General features: G+C 36.9%; 1 protein-coding gene across 1 annotated transcript in view; it reads left to right on the top strand.

The window, feature by feature from the left end:
- LOC124159023 overlaps positions 1-13,701 on the top strand; it is a 138,395-nt gene that overhangs the window by 123,472 nt on the left and 1,222 nt on the right. The window contains exons 4-8 of the mRNA XM_046534509.1: positions 6,942-7,034; positions 9,594-9,901; positions 11,609-11,869; positions 12,221-12,418; positions 13,170-13,343. Of these exons, the coding sequence (XP_046390465.1) occupies positions 6,942-7,034; positions 9,594-9,901; positions 11,609-11,869; positions 12,221-12,418; positions 13,170-13,343 (1,034 nt within the window). The remainder of the gene's footprint in view (positions 1-6,941; positions 7,035-9,593; positions 9,902-11,608; positions 11,870-12,220; positions 12,419-13,169; positions 13,344-13,701) is intronic.

Raw genomic sequence — 13,701 nt, 5'->3', positions numbered from 1 at the left:
TGAAACCTACAATGAAAATCTAAAAGCAAATTTGTTGATTCGGCCTACTAAATATGCATAAAAATTATAAATAATCTACATACATTAATAAATGATATGCATAAATTCACAATAATAGAAGGGTGCTAATTTTTATGACACGAAGCACTGCGAAAAATTAGCTGCGGGAGATTTTTCAAAATATCTTCCTCACTTTAAATATTTGTGGAAGACTACTTTAATGGTTTTGAGAAATACATTCTAGATAATTTATTTTTTCCTAGCTCCAAATATTTTAAGTTAATTTCATCGTGGATGAAATGCAGTTTCCAGGAAAAAAGCTGATGAAGGAATCCAGGAAGAAAAAACTAATGAATTTTTCCTCGTAGCTATAAATCTGACTGAATACCAGCCCAAATGGAATTCTGTTAAAAAGGTTTGGAGTTTGGCATCACCGATTCAGATTTGCTTACCTAAACTAAGTATATGAAGAATTATAAATTGTGATAAACTATAATCGTATGAGCACAATCAATTTCTAACCAGAGATTTTTATGAGGGAATTTCCATATTCCAGCGACAACAAACGCGCACCACGTGGTTACTACTAGGTGGTGAAGGTATTGCAAATTATTTGATAACAAATAAAAGCTTCCCTGTAATAAACTGAAGTCGCTATTATAGGAAAAATTTATTTCCTAATGGTCATTGAACAATTCTTTGGGAAAGTTTTTTAAAGAAATTTTCAAATTATTCATGTTCACCTTCCATTAACCTAATTTGAATATGCGTCCTGAAAGAATGTACATACAACGAATGATAAAGGTGCAGAGTGAATTAATAGGCCAAACTTGCTATAACATTTCAAAATTAGGACCTGAAAAACTGAATTAAAGTTTTAGCGATTTATTCGGCCGACATGAGTTTTTGTTGGCTGTTTTCACAGAAGACAAATCGCCAAGAGGCACGCGTAAATGGGATGCCTTGGTGCACGGAGACACTCCTTGGTGCACGGAGACCCTCCTACAGGGAGGAAAAACCGCCAAGAGGGTTTCTAATTAAACACCTTTTTTATCCCTAAACTTGAAAGTTTCACGCCTCTTTTAAGCCTCACTCGACATGTATAGCAGTAAAGAACGATAAAACTCGCGCGATTATTCCAACCACGGAAACCTCGAAAATCCCGAGAAACATGAGTCAGCTTTCAAATACTTCCTTCGTTTTCGGGATAGGACTTAGAGGTGTAAAAAAGAATCAAGCGCATAAAAATTAACATCAAAAATCAATTTAATCTATAGCCTGCAGAGCAAACATTCATTCTCCACCTCTCTACCGAACGTCGTAATTTCACACTACAGCTAGTGATGAAAAAATGTCGGTCGAAATCGATTTATGATCGAAATGAAAAGTTCCACTTTTCAACAAAAATCAAAATTTGAACCAAAAGATCGAATAATCGAAAAAATCGCCGATTTTTCTTAAAAAACTCTTTCTACAAAAACATTTATTTTTCATTTGAAAGAAAATAAAAATACACATTAGAGTTGTAGAAAAATTTACTTGGAATAGATACTTGAATTATTAGGAGTAAACATTTACAATTGCGCGCGCATTAAACTTTTGGGATCACCACTTGGAACCATTTTAAAACCACTAAATTTTTTTTAGAAAGACTAACTAAATAAAATGCTTTCTTCATGATCGAGGGCGTGCCTTTTCTATTTTACCGGCTTTAGAGAAAATTAGCGCGAAAATAGCCCCCTAGTTGAGCCAGGCAAAAAAGGGAAAATTTACCACAACACAGGAAGAGCGGTAAATCCACACCTAAGGCGTAAAGGATATTCTGATTGGCAACTAATCACAGCAAGAGCGGATAATTCAAACCTAAGAACACTGCCACCATGATAAAAACACAAATGATAATTTCCACACTAATTAATTAAATACTCAACGACCGACCATAGTCGAATTGAAATTGTCCTTGAAAATGACACAAAGTGTTGAAACCATGGTCGGTCGTTGAGTGTTACATTAAATAGTGTGGAAATTACCATTTGTGTTTTTATAATGGATATAGCAAACTTCCACAAAATCAAGCCTGAAACGATTTTATAAGACCGCCACCATTTCATCGCCAATCACGAGACATAAGACGTCGGCAATGTGCAAAGGATATTCTGATGGGTGATTCAACACAGCAAGCGCGGTTGATCCAACCTAAGAAAACCATTTCATCGCTTATGAAGAGACATAGAGCTTCGGTAAGGCCAGTGGCGTAGCCAGGAATTTCGTTCGGTGGGGGGGCAAAACCAGGGGGGAAAATTTTTGTAAAACCGGGCAATAATTAACGGGTTTTAAACTAATATTAGCACTTTTAATAATCAAAAAAACTTAACTTTTTAAAGAAACATTTTGTACATTCCTGATTTTTCAATATTTTTGTTTTCTTTTATGAAGGACAGTCATTGTGTTTTTTTAATTAAATTTACATTACATTTTATTTATGCGGACCCCCTCTGGCTACGCCACTGGGTAAGGCGTAAAGGATATCCTGATGGGTAACTCAAACATGACCACGTGACGAATTCTTCCCTCCAAGTGGATCGAATAGAAGGAGAAGGGGAGGATCAGAAACAAAAGCACACTAGATTCCCCAGTGATACTGGACTCGGGGAATGGGATGGGAAAGGAATTATAACCGTCCCGATTTCCCTTCCTCCGTCTGAATGCGTGTGAGCTGCCCATTAAATTAATGCTCCTTAACGACCACCATGTCAGCCTGCGGGGGAACGTTGTCGAGGGCGCTTAACATCGTGGAAGTTCCCGGCAGCGGCGAGAGGACGGGAGGAGGCATTCGTTGGCTTTAGGAATGAAAAATAAATAACGATGCGGAACAGAGTGAGACTCTTCTTCCTCGATGGAAAGCCATATCGGATGAATATCGACAGTTTCGGAGTGCGTGTGTGACCAGTGGTCACTGACCACACTACCACCGCTCAAGCCTTCGTGACTCCACCTCTTTCATTTCCTCCATCCCCTTCAGCACGGTGATAATCGCATTTGGCAAATTTAATGAATATGAAAAACTTTCCTACTCAATCGGTGACAAAATAAATCGCAAATAAAAAAGAAAATAATGAAAGTATTTCACTGACTTCCCTGTTCTAAGACTTTTAGGAGGTATTTGGTAGGTTACTTGTAGGGTAGTTTCCTTCATCAAAGAAAACGAAAGGCATTGATTGCGATTCGTTACCCACCATTACTGTATTCATAATATACAAATTATTTCGTTTGAGAAATACCGGTTTAGACGAATGGCAATGGTCCATTTTTATCCTCATTTGAAAAAGGCCAGATTGGCGCCCATGCGATGCCACTCCACGTGACGTCACAGGGACCTAGTTTCTATACGAGAAGATAGGAGTTATACATTGTCTGAGGTTACCAATGCATGCATGAGGCGCAGAGCTCAGGGAAACATGTCTTAATAATCACTTATTAAAACTGGCTAAGGTCGGAAAGTTTTCTTCATTTGATAAGGTATTAATAATCCTTATTTAAGCCAAGCGCTACCAGGCAGCAGGGTACTCAGCTACCCGCTAGCAGCCTGCGTCGTATCAGCGCTAAGCCTCGTCTCAAGGTCACCTCACAGGGCGGCAGCGGGAACCAGAAATACGTCACACGGAGAGATTTCCCGTCATTCATACCTACGCGTCGCGTTTTCGCGCGCTTGAAAATTTTCACTTTTCATTTAATCGCGAAAAATAGATATCGTCATTAAAAAATCTAAAAGCGTGAAATACGTACTCCAGGAGTAATAATCTTTCGATTTAGGCAATAAAAAAATAATAGGAAACCACCCTATACAGCCAGGTTAGGTTGCCCCTGTCCTGGTGTCCAGGAAAAATGGGTGTTTATGAACGTACAACGTTGTTGATCGTTTGGACTCCCCGCTCTAAACGCCTTAAACGCACTGTTTTCGGGGCGGTGAAGATTATTTTTTTAAATAAATAACTTATTGGAGCGTAAGGGTTTTAAGTTATAAACAAAATCGTAAAGGGCCTAATTAGGCATTATATTGCCGTATTTCACAATCTTATTCTGATTCAGGTGAGTTATTTAACTAGGAATGAAAATATTCCTTGAGTTCTATTTATTACTATTTTTGCATCATCATGGATTGAGAATATTTATGAACTACATAATTCACTATCGAAGAAGTTCAATTCTATTCCTCTACAAAGATTCTCCGATTTTTACTTTATTTATTCCTTCACTCAGTTGAATAGTTACACCTTTTTATTTTAGTTTATTTAATTTTAATTATCGATTATAATATTTTGTGCTGTGCAAGTTTTAGAGTATACAAAGTAATAATTGCTGGTCAATCTTCTAATATGCTTTATTTTGAGGTCTTCGGGCTGTTGCTTAGAGCATTTCATCAGGAGAAGCATTAGCTTAAATTTTTTAATCCTTCATTTTCGTGTATGGGGAATTTGTTTCCAACATTTTCAGAAGAATACTTGATTTTATTTTGTGCCTTCCTTATTCCTTTCCAACCCAGAGCTGATTCTGAAAGAAATCAAATTTCAAGATTTTTCGTTTTGAAAACTTGAAAATTTTACACTCAATGATAACTATCCCGGCAGCTAAATGCTTCGTCATTAAAATTTGCACTACAAAATAATAGGTATTTTAGATAACTCCTAAGTAGAGCTTAAAGTTTAAAAATGTTTGATGTTGCTTAGAAGCAACATTGGGTTATAAAAGGTTAAATAAATCGGAGCCGATATGGAGAGCTGTGTGGACTGGTTACCAATACATATTCATCATCCCATCATAGTTGATGCAAGAACGAGGAGAGCCATGTCGAACCATGTAGCTACCCCACTTTTCCGTCCGCGGGAAATTTTCTCAATGCTCTCTCTTGCTCTTGCGATTCACACCCAATCCATGGGAGACCCATCATCGCTTCCACGGTGTGTGCACACATGCTCGTGTTGATATTAGCATGTCAAACAATGCCGGGTGCGGTGTCGCTAATGGACACAATGGTGTTCGGGTTAAGTGGTTTTTGAAAAAGGTGACAGGTGAGAGAGTAGAATAATCAACAAGCACGCATTCCTTAACATTTAAACCCTTACTTAAAATTTTATTGGATTATTACTTTCCTATCGGTTCTTACTTTACGATATCATAATCCAATTTCTTGCCCAGTTTTAATTGATAATTGTCCTGAATTTATTATTGTTAGATCGATATCCATATTTTTCTTTGAGTCATCCATATCTCTTGTTGACGTTTCGCAATTGTATTTTTGCATCATTATGATTTTTATGAACATTTACGAAAAAGTTACGTTATTAAGAAAAAGTTAAGTCATATTCCCCTACAAAACTAGTGACTAATAATTAAGAACTAAAAAAATTATGCAAAATTACAATTGCGAAACGCAGGCTAGAGAATTGGTTACTTAAAAAATATAGACATTGGCCTATCTAAAAAACATTTAAAAGAGCTGTCAATATTTATGTTAAACAAAATTCACTATGGCTAATGGAGGACATTTTTAATAATTCAGACACAAATAAGGATTCAGAGTCATTGTGATGACAAACAATTCCTCTGGACCAGGCATGGAACCAAGAACCTTCGACTTGCTATGGAAATTAAAGAACCACAGAATTGAATATCGTAGTTGCCTCCGTAACGGCCCGGAAATAAAAAGGTCCCTGGTTTGAATACCGGTCCAGGATAATTTTTCCCATAGAAATTACGGTCAATCTCACCGCTGTTTACGCGGAAGAACTAAAATATGCCTCAACCGTGAGAATACCACCAATACGTGAGTGTACCACTAATCAATCAATATTATTAACACGCTCAAATTTGATGTACGAGCTATTAAACATCCATAAATTGTACGCTTCCCAAAATATATGGAATGAAAGTCCGCAAAAATCCAGCCGCCTCATTTACGATTAAATGCGGAAAGACAACAGATGGTGCAATGAAAAGGACGTAACGGAATATCTCCAATACGCCGAAGATAAAATTTTAAAAATTGCAAGTCCAATTGCTCAGGGTTCATCTAATTTACCATATTAGTTTTCCTCTCCGGCGAAAAAGGCCGAATTTGAAGCCTCACAGTCAATTAAAATCGATATAGCAAATTCATTAACTATAATTAGTAATTAGTTGGTCGGGGCAGCCAAATACGTCGAGTTTTTTAAACCAACCTTTTTAATTTTGTGCTACGCACTTTTAACTTATTGCCATTATAATTATCCTAGTTTACTTAATCAAAAGACAAAAACATTTTTTCGAGTAAGAAATCTACAGGGTTTATGTTAATAATTGAACATAGAGATAAAGGTGTATTTGTATACTTACTTGATTATTTTTTCTTATAAAAATCGTATTGTACGTATTATTTTTTTGATGGTTTGAAAGAAAACTCTTTACAACTTGTATTCTTTTTTGCAAGAAGCCTGATGTTGAATTAGTTTTGTAGCGTCAGCAAATTTTTTTTTTCATGAGGCGCATTGAATTCATGTGATTTATACTGCTGTTTTTTCTTTTATAAAGTCATTATCTGTAAAATACTGAATTATTAAATCTATCTATCTATGTATACTGGATCGCTAACGAAAGTTTCAAACGAATGACAAATAGATATATTAACTACTCAACAGGATATCAATTGATGTATTCCAGTCTATCGATTACTACCGATCAAAAAGCTAAACACTACCGATTGAAAAATCAGCGAAGTCATTGATCGATTCAGCATAGCTATCGATGTCTTAGTAGCCATGTAACTATGCATAATGCATTTCAGTCCCCATCATACCGATTGTGTATTCCTATAAATGCAGAGCAAAAAATATTCCAGAAAAATACAGGTCCGTTATCGCAAATTCAATTAATTGATTAACTTATTTTTCATACTTCTCTTGCAGACTGCCTTACACCCAGGGCAAACCTGTTATGGACCAGCGACACAAATCCTACTGGAGCCGAGAATGGCTCAGCTGGAAACCCTCGAGGCCAAGGTAAGATTGGATTATTTGATGCCAATGCTTTTCACAAATATTCTGCAATATTGGATGAACTTCTCGTGCTCTTTGTTACACGAGACACCCAGGGCCGGTTCCAGATATTTTTCTAGTATAAGCGAAAAACATTCCCCCGCCACCTCAAAATAACCTCAGAGTTAGGAAGGATTCTTTCTGGATGAATTTTAAAATAAATACAAACACTTTAGAAATAAGGGTCGAGAATTAAATATTAGCGTGAACTTATCACGTGCTTCCTATCATAAATTGAAAGTGATATTTTTAGAGCTTAAAAACCAATTTTTTTATATATTTGACTGAGCGCTTAGGCGCCCCCTTTTGCTAAGCGCCCTACGGGACCGCGTACTTTGCTTACCACTTAAACCGCCCCTGTTAACACCGTAAATTTCACTACATTTCATCATCTCATAGTAGAAGTAGTTTCTGGACCAACTTGATTATTTCATCATAAATGTAATGACACTAACGAATACTTAAATAAGTGAAGATGCCGATCGACCCGCTAAACTCCTATGCAAAACATCCGCTAATTGCAGAGATAGCGCTTAAAAATAATGCAAGGAAAAAATTGGTGTCGATTCGACGTGCTAACCACGAACAAAATTCACTAACTCTTGGCTAACCACGCCTTAATTCTTTAAATTAACTTGATTCCTTTAACTTACACTTCAGTTTCACGTTCATTTCATTTTCGTTTTACGGGAATCACAGAACGTGGTTCAGTGGTGTTTCAACCAGTATTACATCATATTTACCGAAGATATTCGAGAATGCCAAAGACATCCTCCCGTAAAAGCAATAACTTCATAAATTACACTGAAAATAGGTAGAAAGAAGATCTCAATATGGTTGGTCCTGACGCCAGGGTAAAATGAAATAAATTAGTGTCTTAAAAAGGAAGCTTATCGGAACTTCCATTCAGACCATTATAGTTAACAATTGATAAAAATAAAATTAGGTTATTTAATGAATTTTTTCTTCCCTGAAGAATCGGACACGTTTTATCGTTCTAGTTGGAAATAAAACGACGGCATGATAAAGTATATATTAAATCCCTTGAATAAAAAGGGCGGGGCAATTTTATCATACATTTCGTATGCCAATTACCACTGTCATTACAAAGCGGTCGTCCGCTTTGCATCAAAAGAGATAAGATCCATCGTCGAACCACCGCGGAGATAGATTTCTTCCCTTCGCTAAACTAATTCAAGAGAGTAGCAATTTTGGAACATATAAAAAAGGCAAGAGGTGCAGGGGCGCAGCTAAGAATTAAGGCTAGGGGGGTTTTAGGTACAACTAATACTTTAGGAGTGTGGAGGTATTGCATACCCGCCAAGGTAAGTGGGAGTTGCGGGGGCCCTCCTCCAGAAAATTTTAAGATTGATGGTTCAAAATTACTAGTTTTACCGCTTTATGAGATATATTTGATTAATCCTAGCACTATTCTATAAGTAACACTAATCCATTAAGTAAAATGGGGGTCTAAGGCGCAACTACTACTGGTGTGTCTAGGGGTATGGAATACCCGCCATGGTAAGCGGGAGGTGTGGGGGCCCTCCCCAGACATTTTTTTAGGATAAATAGTGAGTTTTACTGCTTTCTGAGGGATATTTTAGAAATCCTTACGCTATTCTATAATAAATATAAATGCAATCAAGTAAAATAGATTAAACTTAAAAATTTCTCTGAGCTATGGGGGGGGGGGGGGGTTTTGTCCCCCAAAACCCTTCCCTCGCTGCGCCACTGAAGAGGTGTACATATATAGATCCTAATAATTTCGGAGGGAGCCAAGGCCCTTCTGGGCATTTCCATGATATTAGCCCCTGAGGGGATTACCAATGGGTAATGAGAGGCGATCGCACCCGTGAGGACACGCAATGGAATCTGTGAAAGTGTCTCGGGTTTCCAACCGGGTTAAGCACTCCATTTCTGCCTGGACATTTCGATGAAATACTTTTTCATCGTCCTCAGGGATGGTTGATGCTGGGTGTAGTCACCAATTGTCAGCGCCGAAGGCGCATATACAAAGCTGTACCGGTGAGTCAAATCTCACCACAAACAGCCAGTTTGCAAAAGTTTTTTTTTTTAATTGGCGCACGTGTATCAGGTCGCAGGCTTATATACAATCTGCGTCAGTCGAGGCCGGTTCTGATTGGAGGAGCCAGAGTTGGTTTTTCCCGCCATTTTTATGATGAGATTCAGGTGTTGCTGATGTTTAGCCCTTTTTCATGACCTTGCACCTGATTATTGAAACTAATTCAAACTATGATAACTAATCTTTTCTTTACACTCCTTATTTTGAGGGAGGAGCCCTGATAAGTCCGCCCCCAAAATTCATGTCCAGGTATGACTTTAGGCATTAATCCCCATTATCCAGCATAAGTTCTGATCAAAGGTAAAAACTTTATCCTCAAAGAAATTTTCATATTTTAATATACATATTTCTATTTTAATAATCATTTCTACGAGGGGATAATATTTATAGGCATAAAAAGAATAAAACATGTACTCACAACAGCATATCCTTTGTTACAGATGGCAAGCATTGAAGTATCCCTATCGGTGACACCAAGGCGACGGAGGACTCCAAGCCAGTCAGGGATGTCTTCCGTCACCCCATCTGCACCAGCGACACCCCTGGGTGACCGAGGAATCCGCTCTTATCCCTCAAAGTCATCCCTAACGTCACCAAGTCCTCGGCCAGTGGTTAGACCAATGTCTCCACCAGCACCAGTGCCTCAGAAAACACCGATTTCCACTTCAGAGAAAAATTCTGATCATCCTCCCCTCGAGCTGGACAACCTGAAGAAAACTCTAAGAGAAAAGGAGACTGTCATTCAGGGGTGAGTCGGAGCTGAGGAGGTGCAGCAATTGTTCTCAGTATTCTGATCTGGCCAGTTCCTCCACACTAAAAGAGCATATGAAATAATTCTTAAAGGTTTTTTGTGAGTTTCCAAAAAAGTGTGGATGGTGAATGAAACAATCTATGACAATTTGGCCAGTTGGGATACTAGCAAATAAAAATAGCAAAGGGTTTTCAGACCTCATCTTGTGGAATTCTAATCTGCTGATAATTTAAAAATTACTGGCAATTTTTGACGTACATTTTATCTCACGACCAGTTTCAATTCATGTTTTATTATCCCCAAGTGAAGATAATGCCAGAATACTTATTATATAACCTTAAGATAAGAGAATAGGAATTGAAACCGTTTATGAGATAAAACTATTTGTTTTTGGAAAATTTCCAGTAACTTTTATTTTATTTATGACTTGCAATAGTACACAAATGAACACAAAAGTGGAAAAGCCAATATTTAAAATCAAGTTTTCGAGGGCCACGGAAGGGTGTGACCGTACAGAGTGAGACAATGGAGCTAAGTGCCATTGGGAAGTGGGTGAAATGGTTTGAACCTCCCACCAAAATTATTGGAGGGTACACTATATAAACTAGACAAGAGTACATAAAAATGCATTCCTAGAATTTTACTGGTGGCTAAGGAGAAATATAAAATAGGCACTAAACCCTCCAGTGCTAATGTATGGGCCAATTAGACCCAAGGACATTTTGAATGCTAGTAATTTGGTAAATTTAGACATTTGAATCTAGAGCTTTTATGTAGGTACTTCACTAAAGATAAAAATGCACGTAATGGAAAAGAAAAAGTTAGGAAAACATAGAAAATGGACAAAGATAACGGTCCTATGACAGATGGTAGAAACCAGGAATGAGAGACTGAAAATGTAACCTGCCTGTTCTTGCAAAAAAAATAGACACCAGTACATTGAAAGAAATTGAAATTTTTTAATCTAAGAGAAAGGTTAAGTTCCTGAAAAGGTTTACTATTGATGCCATGAAAATTTTAATATGATAGAGTGAGTTTTTAAAAGTTATAATTGATGAAAAATACAAAATAGGTATGACTTGCCAGACAGGAGTGCTGGTTCCTCTTTATAGAATCCTGCCCTCCTGCTAAACTAATTTTTGGCCTTCCTTGGTTGACTCTATCCCTGATGTCAGATACAGATATCAGATGTTATTTTTCACTGATATGATGTTCTGAATATTATTAGAGACTCAAATTAATGAATGAAAGCCTACATGACTGAAGAGAGAAGACTGTATGTCTCTCCATGTGGGGATATTTAAGTACCACCTCCTCATGTACCACTCAAACATTTTTCCATAAGTAGCCTTGAAATGGACACAAATATGACAAACTTTAAAATAACCATGAAATAAATTTTACTGTGAAGGTCGACTGTTAGGTCTTCAAATATTGTGCCTAATGGCCAAGATGGTTCATTTTTCCTCGTCTGTGTTTTCACTTATTATTTATCGTGCTTACTTGCTCAAAGTTGTAATGTTTTAAAACTGATGAAATGAACTGAAATAATATGTATGCAGCTAAGTTCTCATTGAGTGATAATATATTTAATTGAATGGGAACATCTTAATGGAAAATAAACGTCATTTTTAATAGTTTTATGGAACTCCTAAAATTTTATTTTTGCCCATTCATCAGTTTTGACTAATTTATATTTCACAGTTTAAAGCAGCAGTTGGGGAGGTGGCCAGGTACTGCGAACAATCATCATAATCCATGGGAGTTCATGGCAAATGGAAACAAGAGCTCAAACATCATGAAGAACATTATTTCAAGGAATGGTGAAGCACTAAAATCACCACTGACAAAGGAAGAGCGTGCTGCAGCCGAGCGAAAGCTGCGTCATCTCCGCCAGGATGTAGATGCTCGAAGACGGACCATTCAAGGGCTACAATCATCCCTGTCTTCCCTTCATGTCACAGAGTATGTAATGCTTCATCGATTAAGTTACATTAACCTTACCTCCAATACATTTACATGCTCTGTCCAAGGTGGAGGAAAAAGAAATTAAGAAGCAAGCAAAAACATTTGATTAAACTTTTTTCATGTCTAGGGCTACTACATACATCGATCACTATGGCTCTTATGAGCATGTAAAAAAGCACAAAATTTGACGCTTAAAATGCAGTGGCTCCAAACTTGAGAGATTAAAGTAATTTACAATATCTGAAAAGAGCATAAATTAAGGAATTATCTATTATTAAATTAAGAGCATAAGCAAGCACTGTAGTTCCCATCCTTAAAAATCTGCATGTATATTTTACTTACCAACAGTAACATCGATGTGCGGATACAGCAAGCAGAATTGGAGTTTAGCCTGGGACGAGAGGAATTAGAACTTCTGACATTGCTAGAACAGATAAGAAATCTTCAAGCAGCAATTGAAGAGTCAGAAGAGATTTTACTGGCCACAAACTCTAATGCCTTGAGACAGCAGCTCCGGGATATGCCAGGAAGCAATAGCCTATACTGGTAAGAGTTCTGTCACTATTAATGACCCTGAAAAAAAATGTTGAGGGGAAAATCTCAAGGAATCAATGCATGAAATTAAATTGTAAATTTTCTATTGAATGTCAAAGGTTCAAAATGGATACCATCGATCCATTTTAATTCATTAAATTACCCCCACCCCAGTATTGTGATATGTATCTGGAAACATTTGCCACCCTGAAAAGTGTTATCACTCACCAATTTTTGTATGGGACCACTTTTCAGAGAAGTAAACAAGATTTGCAAATATTTAATGTCACCAATTAAAAAAAACAGATTGAGGGTGGTAAAAATTTACTAAATCAAAGGCAGTTATTTAATAAAATCGCAATCTTAAAGGCAGCTTTCTGATGAAAGTTTTTATTTCACCTGCTACAAAAAACAAATGTTTATAATACTAAAAAGTCTCTAGTCTTTGGAAATCAGACCTCACCATCTGAAAATGAGAGGTATAGCATGTCACCAAAGGACAACAGAAAGTGATGCAACTGCAAACCCAAACCCCCTCGAAAACAGTGATCTTAATCCAATCCTGACCAACTAAGAGATAAATCATAAGTCCAATATCACCTGATTCATATTACAAATCTAAAGCTCAAGTGATAAACTTGTGAAGGCATATGCCACTCCAATTTATTATTACACCTATATATCAACCCATACTGGTAAATCAAAGATCTTTGATAATCACGTTATTCCATTCAGAATTAAAATGTTTCCATTATCTCAACAGGTGCTTGAAGGAAAGCGGCAATGGCCGTTGGGAAATAAAGGCAGTGGAAGTAAATGTTGACCTTCGCAGGCCAAGTTTCAGCATAGTGACAAAGCGCCGCAGCGGAGATGGAAATAAGTCAGGATTATTTATAGAATGGGCATCTTCAGCATGCCCTTTATCCCATGGAGACAGGTAACTAGCATCATTCTCACAATAATAATGTTTCCACATAGTAGAGAAATGTTTCTCTTACCAACTCAATTAACATCATTGCTCATGCAAAGGTGTAAGACCAGATTATTAAGTAAATAACCATATTGTTGGCAAAATATATATCTTAAAGAAATAAGCAGTCTATGAAGAGTAAGTTTGTGTTAAAAAAATTTTCTCCATTCATTTTTAGCAATCAAATTCGAAAAATTCCTATGACCAAGGAATACATAAAATTAATGAGAAACCTAAAACTTATTTTTTTATACCTTGGTGTGGAATTTCATTAGCAAAAATGTTGACTTGAGATACTTTTGCATATCGTATTCTGATCACATTA

Source organism: Ischnura elegans, chromosome 5 (assembly GCF_921293095.1).
Source record: "Ischnura elegans chromosome 5, ioIscEleg1.1, whole genome shotgun sequence".
Classification (NCBI taxonomy): domain Eukaryota; kingdom Metazoa; phylum Arthropoda; class Insecta; order Odonata; family Coenagrionidae; genus Ischnura; species Ischnura elegans.
This window is presented reverse-complemented; position numbering and strand designations above follow the sequence as displayed.